We start from the raw sequence: 20,397 nt of genomic DNA on the forward strand, positions 1-20,397 counted from the left end.
GCTGCAGGATCCAGGAGAATCCAAGATCTTCCCTCTGGGTCTCCCCATTCCTACCCTGGAAGTCACCCCAAGCATTTCCCAGCCCTGTCTTTCATGGATATTTGAAGGTGCTGGTTTTACACTGCAAATATTGTAAAATTCGATGGCTGGAGTGGAAGCCATTCCCAGAGCTTTCCCCCAGAAAAAGTGCAATGCATCCGGTTGGCATGATCTAAAAAAAAAAAAATCTTAAAAAAAGGGAAAAACCCAACACTACACAGAATTATTGTCACAAGGACCACTCTGCCCCATGGGCTGGAGGATGCTGCTGGGGAACTGAAGGAGCTTCATTCCAAGAAGGGATCAGGGGATTCTCCATTAACAGAGAAGGACCTGAAGGTCAAGAGCAGCCTCTGCATCTGGAAATCTCTTATGGGAACCACACCCGGAATGGAAAATTTGGGTTTGGCCACTCTCTTCTCCATGGGAAGATCCAAGTGTGGAAGCAGAAAAATGGAAGCATTGGTTATCTGTAGGGTTTTATTCCTGCCGAGTAAGGAACAACCTGCCCAGCACAGAACCAGGAGGTGCCAAGGATGAAACCAGAGCCTGGAAGTAAATCATGGAATCAGAGAGATTTGGGCTGGAAGGGACCTTAAAGCACATCCAGTGCCAGCCCTGCCATGGCAGGGACACCTCCCACTGTCCCAGGTGCTCCAGCCTGGCCTTGGGCACTGCCAGGGATCCAGGGGTGCCACAGCTGCTCTGGGAATTCCATCCCATCTCCTCCTCACCCTCCCAGCCAGGAATTCCTTCCCAATATCTAATCCACATCCCTCTTCTCTTAATGTAAAACTATTCCCTCGTGTCCTATCACTGAACAACAGTTCAGATTATTTCATTGAAGTTTGTCACATTATTTTATAATTCCAAACAACAGAAAGGTCCAAAATTAGACCGGGATTAGAAATGCTTCCTCCAAACAAAGACTCCCCTTCCCTTCCTAATCAAAGCCATGGATGGTTTATAATCTCCATAGCAGGTAAGCTGATTCCAGAGAAAGCATTCCCAATTCAAAATACGAGGTGCAACAGCGAGTTGAATATTTTAATGTGAATTTCAAACATCTTTCAGATGGGCTGTTTGTGAGCTGCCCCTCCTCTGCCTGCTCTGAGGAGCAGTTTGCTGGTTTGGGGCTGGGTTTTCCCTAAATCCTTGCTGGGGAGTGGTGGTTTTAGGGGCAGGATGCAGGAGCAGGGCGCAGGGTGAGGTGATTACTGTATCTCTGCTGTTCAGTATCTGCAGGGTGTCTCAGTGCCACTCCAACTCCTTAAACCCAGTAAAGAGATTACAGCTCACACTAACTGGATTTGCACAGCTCCGGATCATTCACTTTGGATTCCTCCTGCCCAGATTAAGGGAGGCCATTAAAACAATAGTCAGCTGCTCTCCCAGCACAAGGTGTCCCAGGGAAAAAAAAACACCCAAAACTCCACGTTTACATTCAGAACGTGTGTGTGTTTGGATGTGTGGGCAAACAAAACCCTCCTTCAGCAGGAACACTCCACGTTCAAGGAATGATTCCACCCAAAACCCGGGATAATGCCAATGATATAGTTATAAAAGGACAATCATGGTGGCTGGCAGTTTTAAGGAGCGGATAGTTTGGAAAATTTTAAACAGCTTAAAAGAATGTGTGTCTTTGAAGATATTGCCTTCAAATGCATTCCAAAACCTATTTCTGGAAATAGGGAGAAATATAATTCCCTCAGCATAGTCCATGAATTTAGCAGGGAAGCTCATTTGACAGCCATCACTAACTGACAGTCTGAACCACAGGATTTGAACACAAAACTTAGATTTTTGTACTTAGCACAAGAAGTACTTAATGAATGAAAACGAAATGGTTACTCTGAAGAAAATCTATTTCTTTTCCAGAGCCAGTGGTTCCCCAGCACCTCCTGCACAGTTTTGCTCCACGTGTCCCATCCACACTGGCTTTTCCAGCTGTCTGGGAGTGAAAGGAAAAGAAATCATCCCATATGCTGCTGCCTATTAAATAAATGGCCAGTCTTTTGAGTCCTAAAAGGGGATTTTTAGCAAACAAAAAGAAAAACAAGGCCAACACAGCTTAGACAACAATAGCAACAAATCTCGGTCAAAGGCAAGTGACCCTCGAGCTGCTCTGGGCATACGGAGGTCTCGGTCCTTTTCAGAAAAAAACCTTCCTCTGCTTCCCATTAGCCTTTGGCTGACTTGCTGGGAGGAAACTGTCCTGGTTTGGCCTCTCAGCTGCTTCCTTCTGCCTCCCAGCAGAGCTCTGAGCCTCCTCAGCCATCGGCCCACACCTGGCTAGGTGCTCTCAGGATCCCTGCCCTGAGCGCTGCAGGGGAGCCAACCCAAGCTGCTCAGCTCCTTTCCCAGCAGCAAACACACATCCTGACAGGGCAAGGGATTAAATCTCCCTGCACTGAGCTCACCCAGAGACCCACTTCTAATGACTTCATCACCTGCTCCAGGTCACCTCATGTCTGGGTTGTGCCTGCAGGCTGGAGGTAGAAAGGAAGGCAAACGGAGTAAGAATAAATAAATTAATTAATCAACAGAAGAGGCATGTTGGTTTTACTGTGGATAAGCGACTCCCTTGCCATGGCAGTACATCCTAAAGATCCTGGAAAACCCACTTGGAGTCCAAACAAGTGCCTGGCAGACACTGGAGTAGCCCAGGCTGGATAAAGGGGCTCAAGTTGGCATTCAATCTTAGAAGATGTCCTTCAAGAAGCTGCCAAAAGAAATCACTGGGACCAAGAAGTCCTACCAAGCATCTTAAAACTTTACTACAAGCACTTCTCAGCAGCATGACTGGAGATCTTGTAAAGTCCTCATAATTTAGCCTGGACACTGAAAATAAACCCTCTTGGGTTAAGGAAATGATCTTCCTCTCTTACAGAAGATATTTCTCCCATAAGCATTCAAACTACTTTCTACCACAGGATGGAGTTGTTTGGTTTCAGCATTCAAAATGCAGTTGCTAATTTTAAACAGATTTTAAAGAAGTTCTCCAGTTTTTCTAGGAATGTCCATGTTTAAGATGGATTTTTGGCCAGATTCTGCAATTCCCACCAGCCCATTTCCATTTTCCTGGAAGCACCTGCTCTAGGATGCTTACAACTCAACAACAAGAATTTGATCAAGGTTGAATCATGGCATGCAAGGTTCCAGCCCAGCAGCAATCCTTATTTATTATGTTTGGGATCAAAACTTCCAAAATGAATGTATTTTCCTTTTGGACTCCTGGGCTACAAACTACACACAATGTACTTTACATTTTCCCCAGAAGCCTCTTTGAAATAAACTCCAAAGAGAATTCAAGCAACCAACCAGAACTCCTGAATGCGAGACCTGAGCAGTGCAAATTAAACAAGCGTTGTAGCATCCCGAACATCAATTTGTATTTGCAAGATTCTGCTCCTTGAGAAATGGATTTTGGCAGGTAAGATTTTGAGGAAAAGGTCTTGGAGAGACAAAAGCAGCTTTCCCAACCCTTCAGCTCCTGGTGTAACCCAGGCCCCAAACGTGCCAGAGGAGTCTCCCTTCCCAATCAAACATTCCCCCTCTGCTGAAAGGCAACGAGATCTCTCTTTACAACCCTCGTCTTCCCCAATAAATTTTGCATGAAAACACATCAGCCCAGCCCAGAATTCCTGCTGGCAGGCTGGGAGGGTGATGAATGTTTAATGCAAGCAGCACCCCCAGCTCCGTGCCAGACAGCAGCTCCCGCACGGCCCCTTTGATCCCAGCACAGCTTCCGAGGAGTTCTGGGGTGCTCTGCCCCACACAACTCCATCACCTCTATGCAAATCAGGGCCAATTACCATCAATGACTTCCTACTGCACCAGCTGGGAAGAAGGAAGGGAAAAATAAGGGAAAAATAATCGTGTGCCAAGCTCCAGGAGAGTCTGACTCGGAAAACTCCAATATTCCCACTTTACTCCTGAGGTTTTCTCCAAACAGCAAAAATCTCATCAACAGCCATCAATCACCACGTGCCATCCAAGGGCACTGGGCATGGATCCAGCTCCAAGGGGTGTGGGGAAATGCCACTGGAAAAAGGTCCCCAGAGAGGGGGAGCTCAGTGAAACTTCAAAGCCCTGAAGTGTGGAACCGAAAGGAAAAATGGGGATTGTGTTTGAACAACAAACTCCTCAGCTCTGTAATACTGACAGGACACAGGGAACGGCTCCCACTGCCAGGGGGAAGGGATGGATGGGATTTTGGGAAGGAATTGCTCCCTGGGAGAGTGGGAAGGGGCTGGCACAGGGTGCCCAGGGGATCTCCAGTGTCCAGGACCACCTGGAGCAATCTGGTCCATGGAAGGTGGCCCTGCCCATGGCAGGAGCTGGAATAAGATGGGATTTAAGGTCTGTCCAGCCCAAACCATTCCAGGATTCTGGGATCTCTCAAAGTATTCAGGAAGCTGTGAAACCATTAATGCCCAAATGTATCAATAACCTTATTAAGGATCAGCAATTAAAGCAATAAAAGTGGTCAGGTTTGATTAATGGTTCACCACTTCTTTTCTCTTAAGAACTGAGGAGCTGCTCTTAATTTATTCCATTAAAAATTGTCAAAATCACTTGGAGAAGTAATCCAAAATTCCACTAGTACACAAGCAACGGTGAGACCCATAAATCTAGGAAAAGCTATTTTAAACTAACAAGCTTTTAGTAGCTTTCTCCCTCCAATTTAACAATTAGCAAGGAGCCTTATAAAAACACATCTCAGAACAACAGAATTTGCATGTTTTGAAGCTGATCAAGACTTGAAACATCAAAATTCAACAGCACACCCAACCAGGTCAATGAAGACATGCAGGCAGGTTGTTTTAAAACAAGCGAATTTCAAAAAGCATAAATAAAAGATGAATGTAATGCTTTGATTAGTACAAAAAAACAGTAGGAAAACATGGTAGCACTGTAAAACCCCTCACTTCTGCAGACTTGGACAGCTGAAGGCTTCCTGCATGTAGATGCTGCTGGTCTCAACGTGGGATTTGGGAGTGGAGGAAACTTCCAGCCCCCATTCCCAGCAGCTGCTGCAGGATTTCCCTCCACAGTGGCTGGACAAGTGGAACATCCCTTACAGCATTTCAGGGTATAAGAGAAGAGCTGAGCTGTTTCACAGCCCATCTCATGAACAGCTGGGACTTCTGCAGCACTCCAGAAATTCAGTGTTCATCATTAGAGAATCATCACTGAAACGGGGAATGCCAAAGGACAATACAATTATTTAAAATCATTTTAGTTAATTTACTTTTGAAATTTCTCTTGAGATGTTTACTGTGACAAGATCTCCCTTGAAACAATCTAAAACTGCCCAAAGGAAACCTCAAGCACAGACCTTTCCCCCTCACACCTACAAACACAGCCAAGCCACGGACAGAAAATCATCATTAGGGTTTACAAGAGCCACAAATAAATTTGCTGCTTAATTAGTGAAAAAAATGCATTTTGATTCTGTCCTTTAGAGAAGCAGTAAAGCCCCAAATATACAACATCTCTCAGATAAGCTGCAGTGCTGCCAAGCTGAAATACCTCCTTTTATGCAAAGTTAAACTATAAAGTCAAGCAGCACCTGAGAATTTATGTCCCTTCTTCTTACAGTCTGGCTTCAGGCTGATCTTCATTACAGCTCCAAAGCAGCTATTTTGAATAAATACATTGCAAACAGCCATGAATTTAAACTGGGAACCAGACCTGGTCCTTGAGGTGCCTTTGAGGCTCAAATCCTGAGGCCACAGGATTGTTTCCACTGCAGTCCCTGATGCTGGAAGTTCTGGAAGAGATCTGTAGAATAATGAGACTTTCTAGACTCTGGGTCCAGAAATTAATCTGCTTGGAGAGTCCAAACTGGATCCAACTTAACCAGGAATTTTCCTGCTGCCACAGAGAATAAAGTAAAAATTCCAGAAGCCAACAGAACCCCACGTGTGGGTGGAAGGTGCTGCCCTAGAAATTCCCCAGGATTTTTCAGTGGGAATACACCCAAGGGAAGGTCATGAAGTGACACCTCAGTGTTTTGTTTTTTTTTTTTAAGGGATCAGACAAAGAGGGAAAAGACAAATAGCCCAGGAAAGGCTGCACAAGAGCATAATACATAAAGCAGAGGGAATTATGTAAATTACACAAAACGTAAAAAATTACACTGCTTTTCCTGCAATCTGTCATCAAAAACCCAAGTTATTCCAAGCAGAAACTGGACTGACAGCAGGTTCTCAAAGGTTCCCATCCTTCACCCAGAGCAAGGCTTGTGCTGAAACTGCATTTGTGAGCCTCAGCCAAAGCCCAGGAGGAACTTCTGCCACTGGGAGGAGGTGGAGGTGTGTGTGAACAGTCAAACCCATCTTCTCTTAGCAAGAAGCCTTCATGCTTTTCAATATTCCCCATTTTTCCCATAAATTATGGCTATTACATATGGGAAGAATCTTTATATTAACAAACTGCAGAAAGCTCTTTAACCCACCTGAAACCAAGCTGGGGGGAAAGGGTGGAAAATTAAACTATCACTAAGTGCAAAATGTTGCCACACTGCAGAACTGTAAAACCCTACAAATCCCACCCTCCAAATACTCCAAATATTCTGAATAATATTCTAAATAATACCCTGAATAATACTCCACCTTTCAAACATTCTGAATTGATACAAACTTAGTTTATATAAAATAAAATTTAAGGTAAGGTAAAATCACTACAGCAATCTTGGAGTCTGTTGTGTCGAGGTGACCCCAAGATTGTAAAAATCCTCGTTTCCCAACCCATGTGGCCAAAGAAGAAGTCTGAATGTGCAGGATCAGCTTCTCAAGGTTGTTTATTTTCCCTTATCTAGAACATTCTCTCTCTGACCTGCTGAGCTCTGGCCAGCAGCTCGGCCATGGCATTCTGTCTGCCCTCAGGGTGGTTTTTGCATTTTATACCAAAAACTACGTGTATTCTGTTTACAATAATGTGTCGATATCTGTAATTTATGTTGGACAGTGTGTCCCTACCTTAAACCAACAGAAAAGTGTCACCAGCACAGCAAGACATGGAGGGCAAGGAGAAGGAGAAGAAAATCAGGACATGCCCAAATTCCTCCATCTTGTCCCCTTGAACCCCATTCTAAAAAGCCCAAAATTCTACTTTTTCACCCTGTGTTAATTCAAATATCACATAAACTCAACTACCACATTACTGTGGCTTGTAATTCCTCATTTTTTCCACAGGCTAAAATGGAAGCCACAGGTGTTTTTGACTTTGTGCCAAGGTCTGGGGACAGCCAGCGGGATGTGCTGGGTCCCCACACAGCAACAAGGACACGGCGCTGCCGCCCGCCTTTGCTCCAGCCGCGTCATTCCCCGTTTCACTCACCCGGCCTTGGTGCCGTGAGTTTCCTTCTCCTTCTCCTTCCCTTTGCCCTTGGCCTTGTCCTTGTCCTTGTCGCGGCCCCTGCGGCGCTCCCGGGAGGCGCTGGGCGTCCTGCGCTGGCCGGACCGCTCGCTGCTGCGGCTGTAGGATCGCTGCCGGGCCCGCGAGCGCGACCTGCGCGGGCAGAGCACACAACTGTCGGAACTCAGAATGTCCCTCAGACATTTTTGGAGGTTCCAGGCCCTGCTCAGAAGCATTTGAGACCCTGGCAGGCAGCTGGAAACAGCTGTGATTTTGGGGTTTGAGCCATGGAATGATTTACCAACCTTGCAGGAAGAACAAGAAGTCACAAAAGTTTAGATATTAGAGTAGAAGTAGTCACAAAGTAAAGGGAAGAAATTTTGAGTGCTGTACAGGGGGGTTTTAACACCTGTACAGGGGAGTTTTACTTTGTACATGGGGGTCAGAAGTTTTAAGATGGAGGAATGTAGGCCGGTCCTGTTCCTCCTCTTTCTTCTTCCTCACCTCCATGTTCTTGGTGATGTTGGCACTCACAGATTGGTTTAGAGTAGAAAAGCACCATTTAATATAGGTAATAGGCATTGGGGAAAAACTGTAACATGTAATGTACCATATAAAAGATAGAAAAGCACCATTTAATATAGGTAGTAGGTATTGAGGAAAAACTGTGAACATCTAACACGTAATGTACCATATAAAAGATAGAAAAGCACCATTTAATATAGGTAATAGGCTTTGGGGAAAAACTGTAACATGTAATGTACCATATAAAAGAAAATCACCATTTAATATAGGTAATAGGCATTGGGGAAAAACTGTACCCATGTAACACGTAATGTACCATATAAAAGATAGAAAAGCACCATTTAATATAGGTAATAGATATTGGGGACAAACTGTACCCATGTAACACGTAATGTACCATATAAAAGACAGCAGCAGCCCTGGGCGGGGAGAGAAGAAGCAGTCGGGAGTCAGAGAGGATGTCAGGGTGTGTGTGTGCCTCTGCCTGAGCTGTAAGCAAACCACAGCAGCCCAAGGAGAAAATCTTTTAGATAACTTGCAATAAACAGCCTTAAGACCAAACAACAAGAGGCTGCAGAGTTTTTCTTCGGAAGAACGGGTTGGAGGAGAGACTTTTCCACCACACTGAACCCCTGAACCAGGCCGGGGCTCCAGTTAAGCTAACCCCAACCAAAACACTTGTGAGAAGCAGCCAGATAGTGAAGGAAGGTTCTCCTTCACTAAAGAAAGAAGGGGCTGCTTCTAGGCAGACAGAAAGGATCCCCAAAGTGTAAAATACCAAATTAGTCTAACAAAACACCCCCAATTCCTCTGCCTTCCTCTGCAGAGACATCTAGGTATTTTCTCCAAAAACCAGTGGGTGAAGTCAAACATCTGACATCAGCAGGCCTCGTCTGCTACCAAGGGTTTCATCTCCAGGGTTTGGAAACTTTTGGCTACTCAGCCCTGAATCAAACACTTTTTAAAATGCTTTAAAGGTCTAGAGTGAAAATCTCCATGATCTTACTGCCCTACTTTCACAGTTACAAAATTTCATCATAAGAACAACCTGTCAGCCATTTCTCACCAGCACTGCACCTCAGCTTTGTTATATACCCCACCTTTCAAATATCCTGAATTGATATAAACTTAGTTTATTTAAAACACAATTTAAGATTTTTATAATTTTGGATTTTATAGTCATATTTTATTATTTAATTTCAATAAATTTAATAAATAGATCTAATAATGTAGCACATTTCACAGTTTAATACATTGAAACTGACAATTTAGCAAAATAAGTGAAAAAGAAAACATGGCTCCTGCTCTGAAAAGAGATGCAAAATAACTTAAAACACACAAGGCAGGATTCATCCATTAACAAAATGGAAAAAAATATCAAGAAGTATTAGGGCTGGTTCTTTGTATGCCCAAAATTATTTCATTATTCCTGAATTTCTGGTAGAGGATTTTCTAAGTTGTATTTAATAATTTATTATGGATGGGCTTTAAGGTCCTTCCCAACCCATGCCATGATTCTACAATTCCATGATTCCCATGACAGTTCTGATGGTACCTCATGGAAAAGTTCCATTAAGTACTGAGGGAAATTGGGAATTTTTAGAACAGTATAAAAATTTTCTTTAGCACCTCTCGGAGGGCAAAACTGCCAAGGCCTTTAAAAGCCAAATCACACAGACAAAAATCCCTCCTTTTATGAAACAACAACTGCTCAATAAAACTCAACAATAGACTAAGCAAAAGAAAATCCTCCATCCAGATGAGGCTATAAATTACATTTCTGGAACTTGTCCAGCACATGGGAGTTCAGGTCCCTGTTCCTGCCAGGAGCAGCTCCAGAGGTCAGGGCTGGGTTCCTGTTTCAGCAGCTGGTACCTTCCAACAGCAGCTCTCCCATCCTGGTCACTCTATTAACACTAATAAATAGATCAAATTACACTGCACTGCTGTATTCTTAACTGGAGAACATTTGCTGGCTCAAAATGGATTTTTAGCATGTCATCACAAATGTGAAAGTGTCCATCCACCCATCCTTACTCCTCAGGCAGAGGAAGTTTTGACTTGAAAGGGAATTCTGGATATTAAATCTAATTATTGCTTGGCACAGAGACACTGCCTTTACAAACATTATGATGAGGCAGCACAGATTTGCAGAGCAATGCCCTAAATCCACTATTCCCAGGTAACCCTGACTTCTCAGAACTCTGCAGGCGAGTCCAAAACAGAAAATAAACCCCAAACAACAGAATAAACACAGCCCTGTAGCAACACAAATCACCTTTAATCGCTGCAGGGCCTCTCCTCACTTAATGGCACAGTTCTCCCACCAGGAGCAACAGGAATCTAAAATATTTATTGCTAAAGAACTTCAGTTTCTCAGCTCAAATCTGAACTGGAGTTCACTTCTACCTTTTGCAGGTGTAAATAAAATTCAGCTCAGGCAGGTGGATGTTCAGCTCCTGGATTTCTGCTCATTCCCACCTCTGTGCAGAACTGGTGGCAGGTGACATTTATATACAGGAAACAGCTTTTAAAAATCAGAGTTATTGCAGCGAATCTCCCCATCCCTGGCAGTGTCCAGGGGCAGGATTGGAGCTCCCTTGGACAGTGGAAGGTGTCCCTGCCGTGCCTCCCTGGGCACCCAGTGTCCCACCACCCTCACAGGGATGGATTCCTTCCAACATCCCATCTAAACCTCCCTCCATCAGCTTCAGGCCATTCCCACTTGTCCCATCCCTCCATGGCCTTGGGAAGAGTCTCTCTCTACTGTTCCTTAATTCCTAATCAAGTCTCTTGCAAGATCTACAGGACAGGGAAATCAAGATAAAACTTCCTGAAACGGAGCTCCCAAAAGTCATCTGTGTCCCCAGCTCATCACCAAACCACAACAAAAGACCACATAGCTGGCAGAGAAGACAAATTTTCTATTTTATCTGCTGTTGAAAAATAACAAGAATCACAATTAGTCCTATTAAAGCAAGACCCCAAATGTTCAAATTATGGAACTACCAGAAGAAGGAAAAAAAAAAAAAAAAAAAAAAAAAAAAGCCACAAAAAAATGAAGCTGTAGAGGAGATTTCCAGCATGGATCCCCTTCCCCCCAAACAACACCCAAAACACCCACCCACCATGCCAAAGGTTAAGTCATTTAGTCAAGTTCAAAGATCTTCAAAGGGTTCTTAGATCCAGATAAGCCCATATGTTCCCAAAATTCTGTGAAAAGCCATTACTTTCCAATCTGCTTTTCATGTCCAAGTTGCAGAACACACAGATGCTTGGCATCACTCGGGATCCCTAAATTCTCACACCAGATAATCAAGGCTCACCAATAACTTCCCCATCTCAAACCCTAAGAAATGGCTTTATTCCACAGGCCGCTTGTAAAAATTGAAAGTCTCCATAAAAGCCCATTCAGTTACTGCACAATAAGTGTTAATTTGCTAATTTCTTCACAGGTAATCAATTAAAATGTAAAATATTGGATAAAATTAGTTGCACTAAATTTAACAGCTGCTCCATAAGCATAATTAGTTTCACAAGGGCCATATGTATTCTGAGCAGAGACTGAGTTGAAACAAATAAGCGGATTTTAAAACAAGTTTGAGGAAATCTGCATTTAATTAGCAGGTGGGCACTACAACTGCATAATGTTTTTATACATTTATATTTATGAAGTGACAGAAGATCTAAAGGCTTTTTAAAATGGCGTTTATTGTTTGAATGGGAACTGTTTTGCTGCATGCTAAAGTGATTTAAATCCTTATAGCCCCGCTTTGAAAAAATCATAAATGGTGAAAGAAAACATGTGGAAAACTGTAAAACTAGAAAGAATTTGCGACAAAAAGCAGAGCCACATACCATAACCAAAAGGAAACTACACTTAATTAAATGTACACTACATCTGGAATATCAGCCTAATAAAACGTGCAACTATTAATTCTCATTGTTCTAAAGGAAATGAGGTCAGTGGCGTTTAGTATTTCCCCAATTATATTGCACTAAAGCGCTGAACTCTATCTTAGAGGTCCAATCTAATCTCTTCAAAAGGTTACAACTGCAAAAGAGAGACTTTTTTAAATGGAAGGAGGAATTAGAGCCCAAAACCAAGACAGGGTTTGTTTTCTTCTCTTTGAGCTCTTCCAGGAAAGACCAATTTTTGCAAAAATAATCTTTTTTTCTTGGCAAACAGCACCCCCCCCACTCCAAAGAACGGTGCTGAGATGTCAACTTCTCCCCTGGAATTCTTCTAAGCATCTCTCACCTGACACAAGCCTTATTAGATTATTTTTAGCTCAATGGGCACAAACAAAAGCCAACAAATTCAGGCCTCTTTAATACTTCAGCCATAAATCCAAGGGCTGGGCCAGAACAATGGAACAACTGCGCTGCATCAAGCTGCCTGCTCAGACTGGCAATAAAGCCAGAGTGCAAACACACAAGTAATTGCAGCAAAATGCCATGTTCTCTTTCAAAGCATATTAAGAGAAAGTTCCTTGTTTAACTCAACTTCATCACCAGGGAAAAAAAAAATAATAAAAAAATCACAGTACAAGTTGTTGGAAAGGTAAAATAATTTTGGGTATCAGTTGCAGTCGTTCAGACTGCAGGAATTATTAAAGATGTATATATAATGTAAAGGTAGCTGCCTCTATTAAACATTGCAGGTCATTATTAGATTGCAATTTTAAAATACATGTCTTTGGGAAAGTTAAATATAGATAATATGTATGATAATAGTAAGGAGTGAAATATAAGGAGTGATAACAAAAGTAGGCAACAGCAGAGTCAAGAGTTTCAACCTGAAATGAGACTGATGCTAAGAGGAAAAAGTTGTTTCAAACCAGCAGTTTGGACAGTCATTAAGTGACAAAAGATATTTCAGAATAAGGGAATATTTAAGATTTAAAAAATTATCACCCACACTGCCAGAGAAGTAAAATAAAAACAACTGAGACAAGCACCAACTTTTTTGGAGATGATGTAAAATGTCTTTCCTCCAGGATTATACCATTTAAATGTTCATTCAGCCCATCTTTTCCTGGTTGCCCTGCTCATCCCATTGAATCCAGGCACCATTCCCTGGATCAATCCCATGGAATCCAGGCACCATTCCCTGGATCCCATGGAATCCAGGCACCATTCCCTGCCTCCATCCCATGGAATCCAGGCACCATTCCCTGGATCCCATGGAATCCAGGCACCATTCCCTGCTCATCCCATGGAATCCAGGCACCATTCCCTGCTCATCCCATGGAATCCAGGCACCATTCCCTGCTCATCCCATGGAATCCAGGCACCATTCCCTGCCTCCATCCCATGGAATCCAGGCACCATTCCCTGCTCATCCCATGGAATCCAGGCACCATTCCCTGCTCATCCCATGGAATCCAGGCACCATTCCCTGCTCATCCCATGGAATCCAGGCACCATTCCCTGCCTCCATCCCATGGAATCCACACACCATTCCCTGCTCATCCCAGGGAATCCAGGCACAATTCCCTGCCTCCATCCCATGGAATCCAGGCACAATTCCCTGGATCCATCCCAGGGAATCCAGGCACAGCTCCCTGCTCATCCCATGGAATCCAGGCACTGAGGAATGGGCCATGGGAGAGAAGCCCACCAGGCTCTGCCAGCTGCAGATAAAGTATTTTTAGTCTATCTAAAAATAGACTCGTTAAAGCCTATTTTTCTTGTTAAAAAATAGACTTTACCGAGTGTTATCTGAGAACTAACTAATGGATAAAACTGCTGCTTCCCAAGCAGGGAGATAAACCATTTATTTCCCTTGTCAATCTGCTTAAAGACTCCTCCCTAAAATTCAACCTCAAATTAAGATCACCAGACAAGAACCCATCTGGTTTTACCTGACATGAATTTCCCTCACATCTTCTCAGAGTGTCCCAAAGCAGGATTTTTTTTCTAACTCTATATTCCTGTAGCCACATCATGACTGAGCAGAAAAATCTGGAATCTAATTCTAATAATCCTTAGGGAATAAAATAATAAAGAAACCAAAGTTAATAGAGAAACTGGTACACTGTCCTATTAAACAAACAGCCAAAAGCCTCTCCCATTCCTTGTCCTGTCTCATTCAAAGCAGTCGTGGAATTCAAGGGCAAAAATGCCACACACCCCTAAAAAAAAAAGGTGCAATGCCCTAAAAAAAAAGGTGCAATACCCAGCTGCAGGTACATTAGATAAAAACTTCCATATAAAATCAAAGTTACAGCTGATGAGGGTAGTAAATATTATTCCAATAATCTGAAAACAAAACAAAAAAAAGGCTCAGTCGAGTTGAGAATACCCAATTTGTCCTCTGGTCATACAAAGAGTTTAAAGCACGAGGTGAGGCAAAAGCACAACAGTTGCTCATTTCAAAGACACCAAATTCCTTCCTCTCCCAGCCAAACCCCAGAACTGTCCCTGCTTAGGCTGAGGAAAAGCAACCAGGAAAAAAATGGGCTGAATGAAAGTTTAAGTGCTGCAGTCCTTGAGGAAAGACATTTCCTATTTTCTCAAAAAAACAAAAAAAAAAACAAAAAAAAAAACAAAAACAAAAAAAAAAAGGGAAAACTTGAATTCTACAGGAACAAACGAGCCCCATATTCTATGAGCAAGCAGATCCATCAGACCTTGCAATTAATGGAGTTGTTCCCTTCTCCAAACAGCTGGAATCCATTTGAAAAAACAAAGGTGCAGCTTTGCAGGACTCTGGACAAACAGCCAGGTTATTCCTCCCTGCCTGTGCAGGCATTAGTGCCTCTGCATCTGCCCTGGATGGATCCCAGAGCCAGGCAAAAGGCTCCAAGGCATTTTCCAGATGGAATCACGACCCAGGCAATTATTTGTTGTAAATTTGACAACACCTCTGATATTATGGTAAAACGTTAAGGGACAGACAGGAGAGATTTTCAGGTTGAGATTTTCCACTTCCCCTGTGCCTCAGCTCAGATTAATTACAGGTAAACACTGCTCCTCTGTCTGGCTGGGACAAACCCAATAATTCAGGTTTTGGGATAATAAAACCTCCAAGATTGAGGCCCCAGTGACAGTCTGAGCTTAAATACTCTGTAATATTTGTGTCCTTACATCCCCAAATTGTTATTAGACAGCTGAAGGGAATTACCTAAACAGATATTTGAAATAAACTTACACACCAGGACACCACCTGCTCTCAGAAATGCAAAAAAGCCCCAAAAATCCCAATTTAGGTCATGCAGCACCAGCACTGGCAACTGAAGTCTCAAAGTGCCACCAGCACAGAGCCCAAATTGAAACAACAGGGGGAAAAAACCTGAATATTCCTCCTTCTTCAACACTGCAACACAGTTTAAAAGGCAAAGAAAAAAAATCTGCTTAAAGACAAGATTAAGGCATTTCCTAGAAATAAATACCTAATTTGAAAGATTAGGAATATTGAGACTGACTGGATTCATAATGACCACAAACAACACAAGTAATAACACCTGGATGAAAAGCTGTGTCCCTACCTTTTCCTGAGTAAAACAAATTAACCCATTCTCTGTGCTCACAGCTTTGAAAAAAGGCAATTTTTTTCTTTAATTCAGTGATAACCAGACAGGTTGAAGTTTAAATTCTATGAGATGTAAAAAAAATTAAGGTATTCCACCTGTACTTTCTACCACCACATGTTTATGAAGAATACAGATGTTTATAACACCTCATTTTTTCCAAAATAAAAACAAAATAAACTTAGCTTTTAAAATGAAAATTGCTGTAACTGGACTCCAAAAATCAAGCCATTAAAAGGCTTTAGAAACACACAAGAAAAGGAAAGATATTTCACACCATCCACCCAAAATCCTGTGGAGGGACAACATAACAAAGAATTTTGGTATTTTGTGTGTATTTTCCAGTGCACACACTATAAACACAGGGATAATTTCCTAATTTCCATGCAAGTTGGATGCATCTCCCTTTAAATATTTTGCATGTAGAAAACACAGAGCAGACAGAGGAAAGCAGGGGCTGGTTTTGTATTCCCCTGGATGGAAACTGAACAGCTCCATTCCTGCAGACTGCTGAAGACCACGGAGCTGCCACCTTTATCAGCCCCAAAATCTCCTTTTCTGGCAGTTAATCACCTCTAACCCTGCCCAAGCCCAATTCTTATGGCTAATTAAAAACTCCAGGGAAGAAACTCAGACTATTTCATTTACTGTTCTAAAAATTAGTGTTTTCCTCATGGAATGTGCAATAGTGACATAAAATATTGTCATATAAACCACACAAGAAAAAGAGAAACAATAAAACCTGGATTGTTTTTTTAAAAAGTACATAAGGCAACAGAAGTACTTAATTATTGTATTTCAAAATGTGTTCTGACTGCTCTGATCAGCTGATGAAGCTGAGCACAAACTGGCTGGTGTCAGTGCTAATTTAAGTGGGGAATAAAGGTGAATTATGATGTGATTTCTACATAGTAGGCTTTGTTTAAAAAAGGGTCTCACAGAACTTGCTTCCAAGCTCTGCTTTTTGTTTAAAACACAAAAGGACCTCACAAAGGCACAGCTAACCCAGGAAATAGTGACAGGTTCCTGACTCTGCAGCAGCTCTTATGGACCACACTCACCTGCATTTCCAGACCTGAAGGCAAGAATTAAAATGAAAACTGAATTATTTCCATCACTGAGACTATTACCCAAACCAAGCAGCTAAGGAATTCCAAAAAGAAGTTCCAAAAATAAACCAGTACCTGTCATGTCACTCAAAACCTTCCACAATTCTGTCCCCACAACTCTGGGAAGATTCACACCACCATGGTGTTAATTAACACCATTAACACCATTCTGGGGACGTTGGAGGGGAGGGAATAGGAATATAATGGGATTTTGGAACTGAAATGTGTAACCTACATTGAGTTACCAACGTACAAACCAAGGGAAATGTGTCTGACACCCCTCTGGGAGTCACTGCTGTCCGCAGCTGTTACTGCTGTGTATTTTGGGGGTTTTTTACTGATATATTTTTCATGTTTCTCCAGCTGCAATCACTCCCTGGCTGAGCTGAAACCATTCCAAGAATCCTTCACCCCAGAGCTGGAACCCCCACAAACCCCATGGCTTTGTTTCTCCAGCTCCACTCACCAGCAGTGATGCTCTGAGCAAGGCCAAGGCTTCAGTGGATTATTCAGAGAATTCCATCTTTTCACTTGGCTGAAGGGAGGGAACACCCCAGAATTCAGGTATTTTGGAACCACCAGAATGCTCCAGCTCTGGCTTTATCCTGCTGCCTGACCCACACCAGCCACATTCCCAATGCTCCTTTCAGCCAAGGGCTGAGGAACAACCCATCCTCCCACCCCTCACCATCACCCTCTGAGGAAGTGGGTACCAATTGCACTGAAAGTCTAATTTAATTTAATTTCCCATTTTCCATATTATATGAATGTAATTAAAACAGCAGTTTCACTCTAAAATGCATTTCCTAGTTCTGATAATCTACTGAGCAACTTCCATCACAACATATTTGATGGGACTCCATAAAATTCCTAACCAATAAGAAAGGCTATTTGTATTTGACATAATTTCTTTGTATTGAATATTTGCTTACAGAGTAACCAAAATATTACCCTTAGAGAAGCCTCACAATTAAACCAGTTTTTAAAAAATTGAAACAATTCTGCAGCTCTCCTCAAACATTTGTTTTGTTTTTTTTTTTTTAGTTTACAGTGCCACAATTCATTTGCTTTAATCTTTTATCTGCTGTTGGAACCAGTATCTATCTGCTATTGGAACCAGTATCTAGCTGCTATTGGAACCAGTATCTATCTGCTATTGGAACCAGTATCTAGCTGCTATTGGAACCAGTATCTAGCTGCTATTGGAACCAGTATCTAGCTGCTATTGGAACCAGTATCTAGCTGCTATTGGAACCAATATCTCACAAATAAATGACATTTTGGTTGTTTTCTAATTCATAACTCTTTTTAATCAACCTTACACTTGAACCATAATAATTGTTTGGGCTCTGCATTAATATTAAATTCCTCCAACCTCATTTTTTGTGGCCACAGTGGCACTGCTGACCTTTCCTTGCTCAGGCTGCAGCGTGCTGCCCGTGTGGCTCCTGTAGCTCACAGTGCCCTGCAGATGGTTGTGATTACACCCAGCACTCTCCTGACGGGATCTCACATCCAGCCCCACAGAGCTGGGGAGGTAAAACCCCTCCAGACCCACTCTGTCCTCCCCAAACAGGAGAGATTTTCCCCTCTCCACTTGCAGAGGGGAGCCACGACATTTCCAATGGAATTCCTGCTGAGCCAACAGAGCTCTGGGATTATTCCTGCTGCTGGGAGATGTCCTGGGATATCAGAGCTGTCAGCAGCTGGGGAATGGATGCTCCCAAAGCCTGGGAGGAGCAGAGTTTGCTGCTCCTGGTTTCTTCCCCCTGGCTCCCTGGAGCTGCCCTGCCTCATCCCGGGGTACAAATTTCCACTTGGGAACGAGTCAGGAGCTGCTGGGAGCTGGTTCAGGGAAAGTGGCTCAGAAAGGTGCTGCAGCTGAACGTGTGGCATGACTGGAGCTGTCACAAGGCTCTGGAAGAAGCTCTGGATTCCCGGGAAGCCGGCGATGAAAGCGCACCCGGCCCGACAGAAATCCAAACACAGCCACAGACACAATTATTTTACTAATTGCTAATGAATACAGTCAAGTGGCTTCAAAAAGACAAACTTTGCTTGGACTACTTCAGGTTTTGACCTCTGTAGGAGCAAATGCATTTCAAACTGGAGCCCACCAAAACTGATTAACGGCGCCAGCCAAGGCCAGCGCGGAGCAGGAGCTTTTTTCCATCTATCACATGGCCCCGAGGATAGTTAAATGAACCTTAAAATGGCTACAAACAGCTCAATGACTACACAGAGTCCTGCCAATTAGAAATAATTAGGCAGTCATTTTGGTGGTAAGTCTTTTTAAGTGCATACATAATGATGCAATGATGCTTATTAGCGAGCTCATACGAGCTCTGCTCAAACAGCCTGGAATAATTATGCAACTATCACAAAGCCTTGCACATCTCTGTACTTCACCTTAATGCATTTAAAAATCCACTTCATTACCTCCAGTAATTAATCCTCCATTAATTGCAGGAAAAGCCCAGTTTACCGTGCTTCGTTTCTAATTATCTTATAAATAGTTATGGTTCTAATTAATGTGTTCATTAAGCTGAATATCTTTCTCAAAGCCATGCTCAGAGCAAAGGTTCTGCTTTTGAGAGAAAAAGCCTAACTAGCCATAAGGTGAGGCCATTTTGGTTGTATTTGCTTTTATTTTAGTATATTCAACCTCCTAATTGGCATTTAAAATCTAATTTGGAAGAACTTCAAGAAGACTATATAGGAGAAAAATAGGAAAAGGCTTTGCTTTTTTTTTCATCCATTCTCCAATCAAGAAGCTCAGAGCTTTAACAGGAAAACTTTTAGCATCTCTTTTTGATATAGACTGGGAACAGCTTTTCAGTGCTGTGCCACAGATTAATTTAAATTCTATCACAATTCAGTTTATCCTTGCATGTTTCCATAGAAGAGAATGAAAAACCATGGAAGAAAAATAGATACCTAAAAGTTTATACAGACTTAAAAATAATAATAAACCCATGCTGCTGGCCTTGCCTTCATTTCTAGGATATAAACCTGTGGCACAGAATTACAACCAGAATTTACATCAGTTATTTGAGCTGAGCATGACCTGACCCTTCAAATTCATTGAGAGGTTGCCTCCCTAAGAGATATGGATATGATCCAATAAAAAACACAACTGGAAAATATCTTCTAATAATACCCATGGATGAGCAAACTCCCCATTGATTTCCCAGGATTTTGGGGGCTTGCATGTAAGAATTTTGCAGAAAACTTAGACTCAAAATAAAATTCTACAAGAGTACAATAAAAATATTTTAGTTATAGTTACAATTATGGTATAGGTACTAAATTCCCTCCTCTTTCTAGATTTCATTTTTTAAAATATACATTATCTAATGCACTTGTCTTCAGTTACACCATGCAAAGCCAAATCCAAGTTTTCCCATCTTTTTATTACCCTCACCCATATTTAACATTAAATATTTCGTTCAGAGAATTATTCATACTCTATTTTAACAGCAAAAGGACAAAGGCTCTGCACATGCCTGCAATTATCCCATTTCTTTTGGGAATCTTTTCTTCCTAGAACATCCCAGCTCAGGAAAACCTGGAATCACTGAAGTGCAACTCTGCCATGGCCCTGCCAGGGTGAGGTCTGATGCCAAGAAAGCTGCACTAGGAGCAGATGAATTATCAGTTTTATCTTACCCTGGAATTTTTGGGAGCCTGGGTGCTGGAAAATGGGAAAATGTAAAGCTCAGGAGTTCAGATGTGGGAGGAGAAGCAGCAGCACAAAGGATGAAAGGACAGCCAGGGAGTGGCAGGACAGCAGAGTTTTAATCAGATTAATCAGGAACTCACTC

General features: G+C 42.4%; 1 protein-coding gene across 1 annotated transcript in view; it reads right to left on the reverse strand.

Moving 5' to 3' along the window:
* The window catches only part of RSRC1 (arginine and serine rich coiled-coil 1), a 99,602-nt gene that overhangs the window by 67,869 nt on the left and 11,336 nt on the right, over positions 1 to 20,397 (reverse strand). Inside the window, exon 5 of the mRNA XM_072933525.1 lies at positions 7,387 to 7,557. Within this exon, the coding sequence (XP_072789626.1) occupies positions 7,387 to 7,557 (171 nt within the window). The remainder of the gene's footprint in view (positions 1 to 7,386; positions 7,558 to 20,397) is intronic.

The sequence above is a fragment of the Taeniopygia guttata genome, chromosome 9, assembly GCF_048771995.1.
Source record: "Taeniopygia guttata chromosome 9, bTaeGut7.mat, whole genome shotgun sequence".
Lineage (NCBI taxonomy): Eukaryota > Metazoa > Chordata > Aves > Passeriformes > Estrildidae > Taeniopygia > Taeniopygia guttata.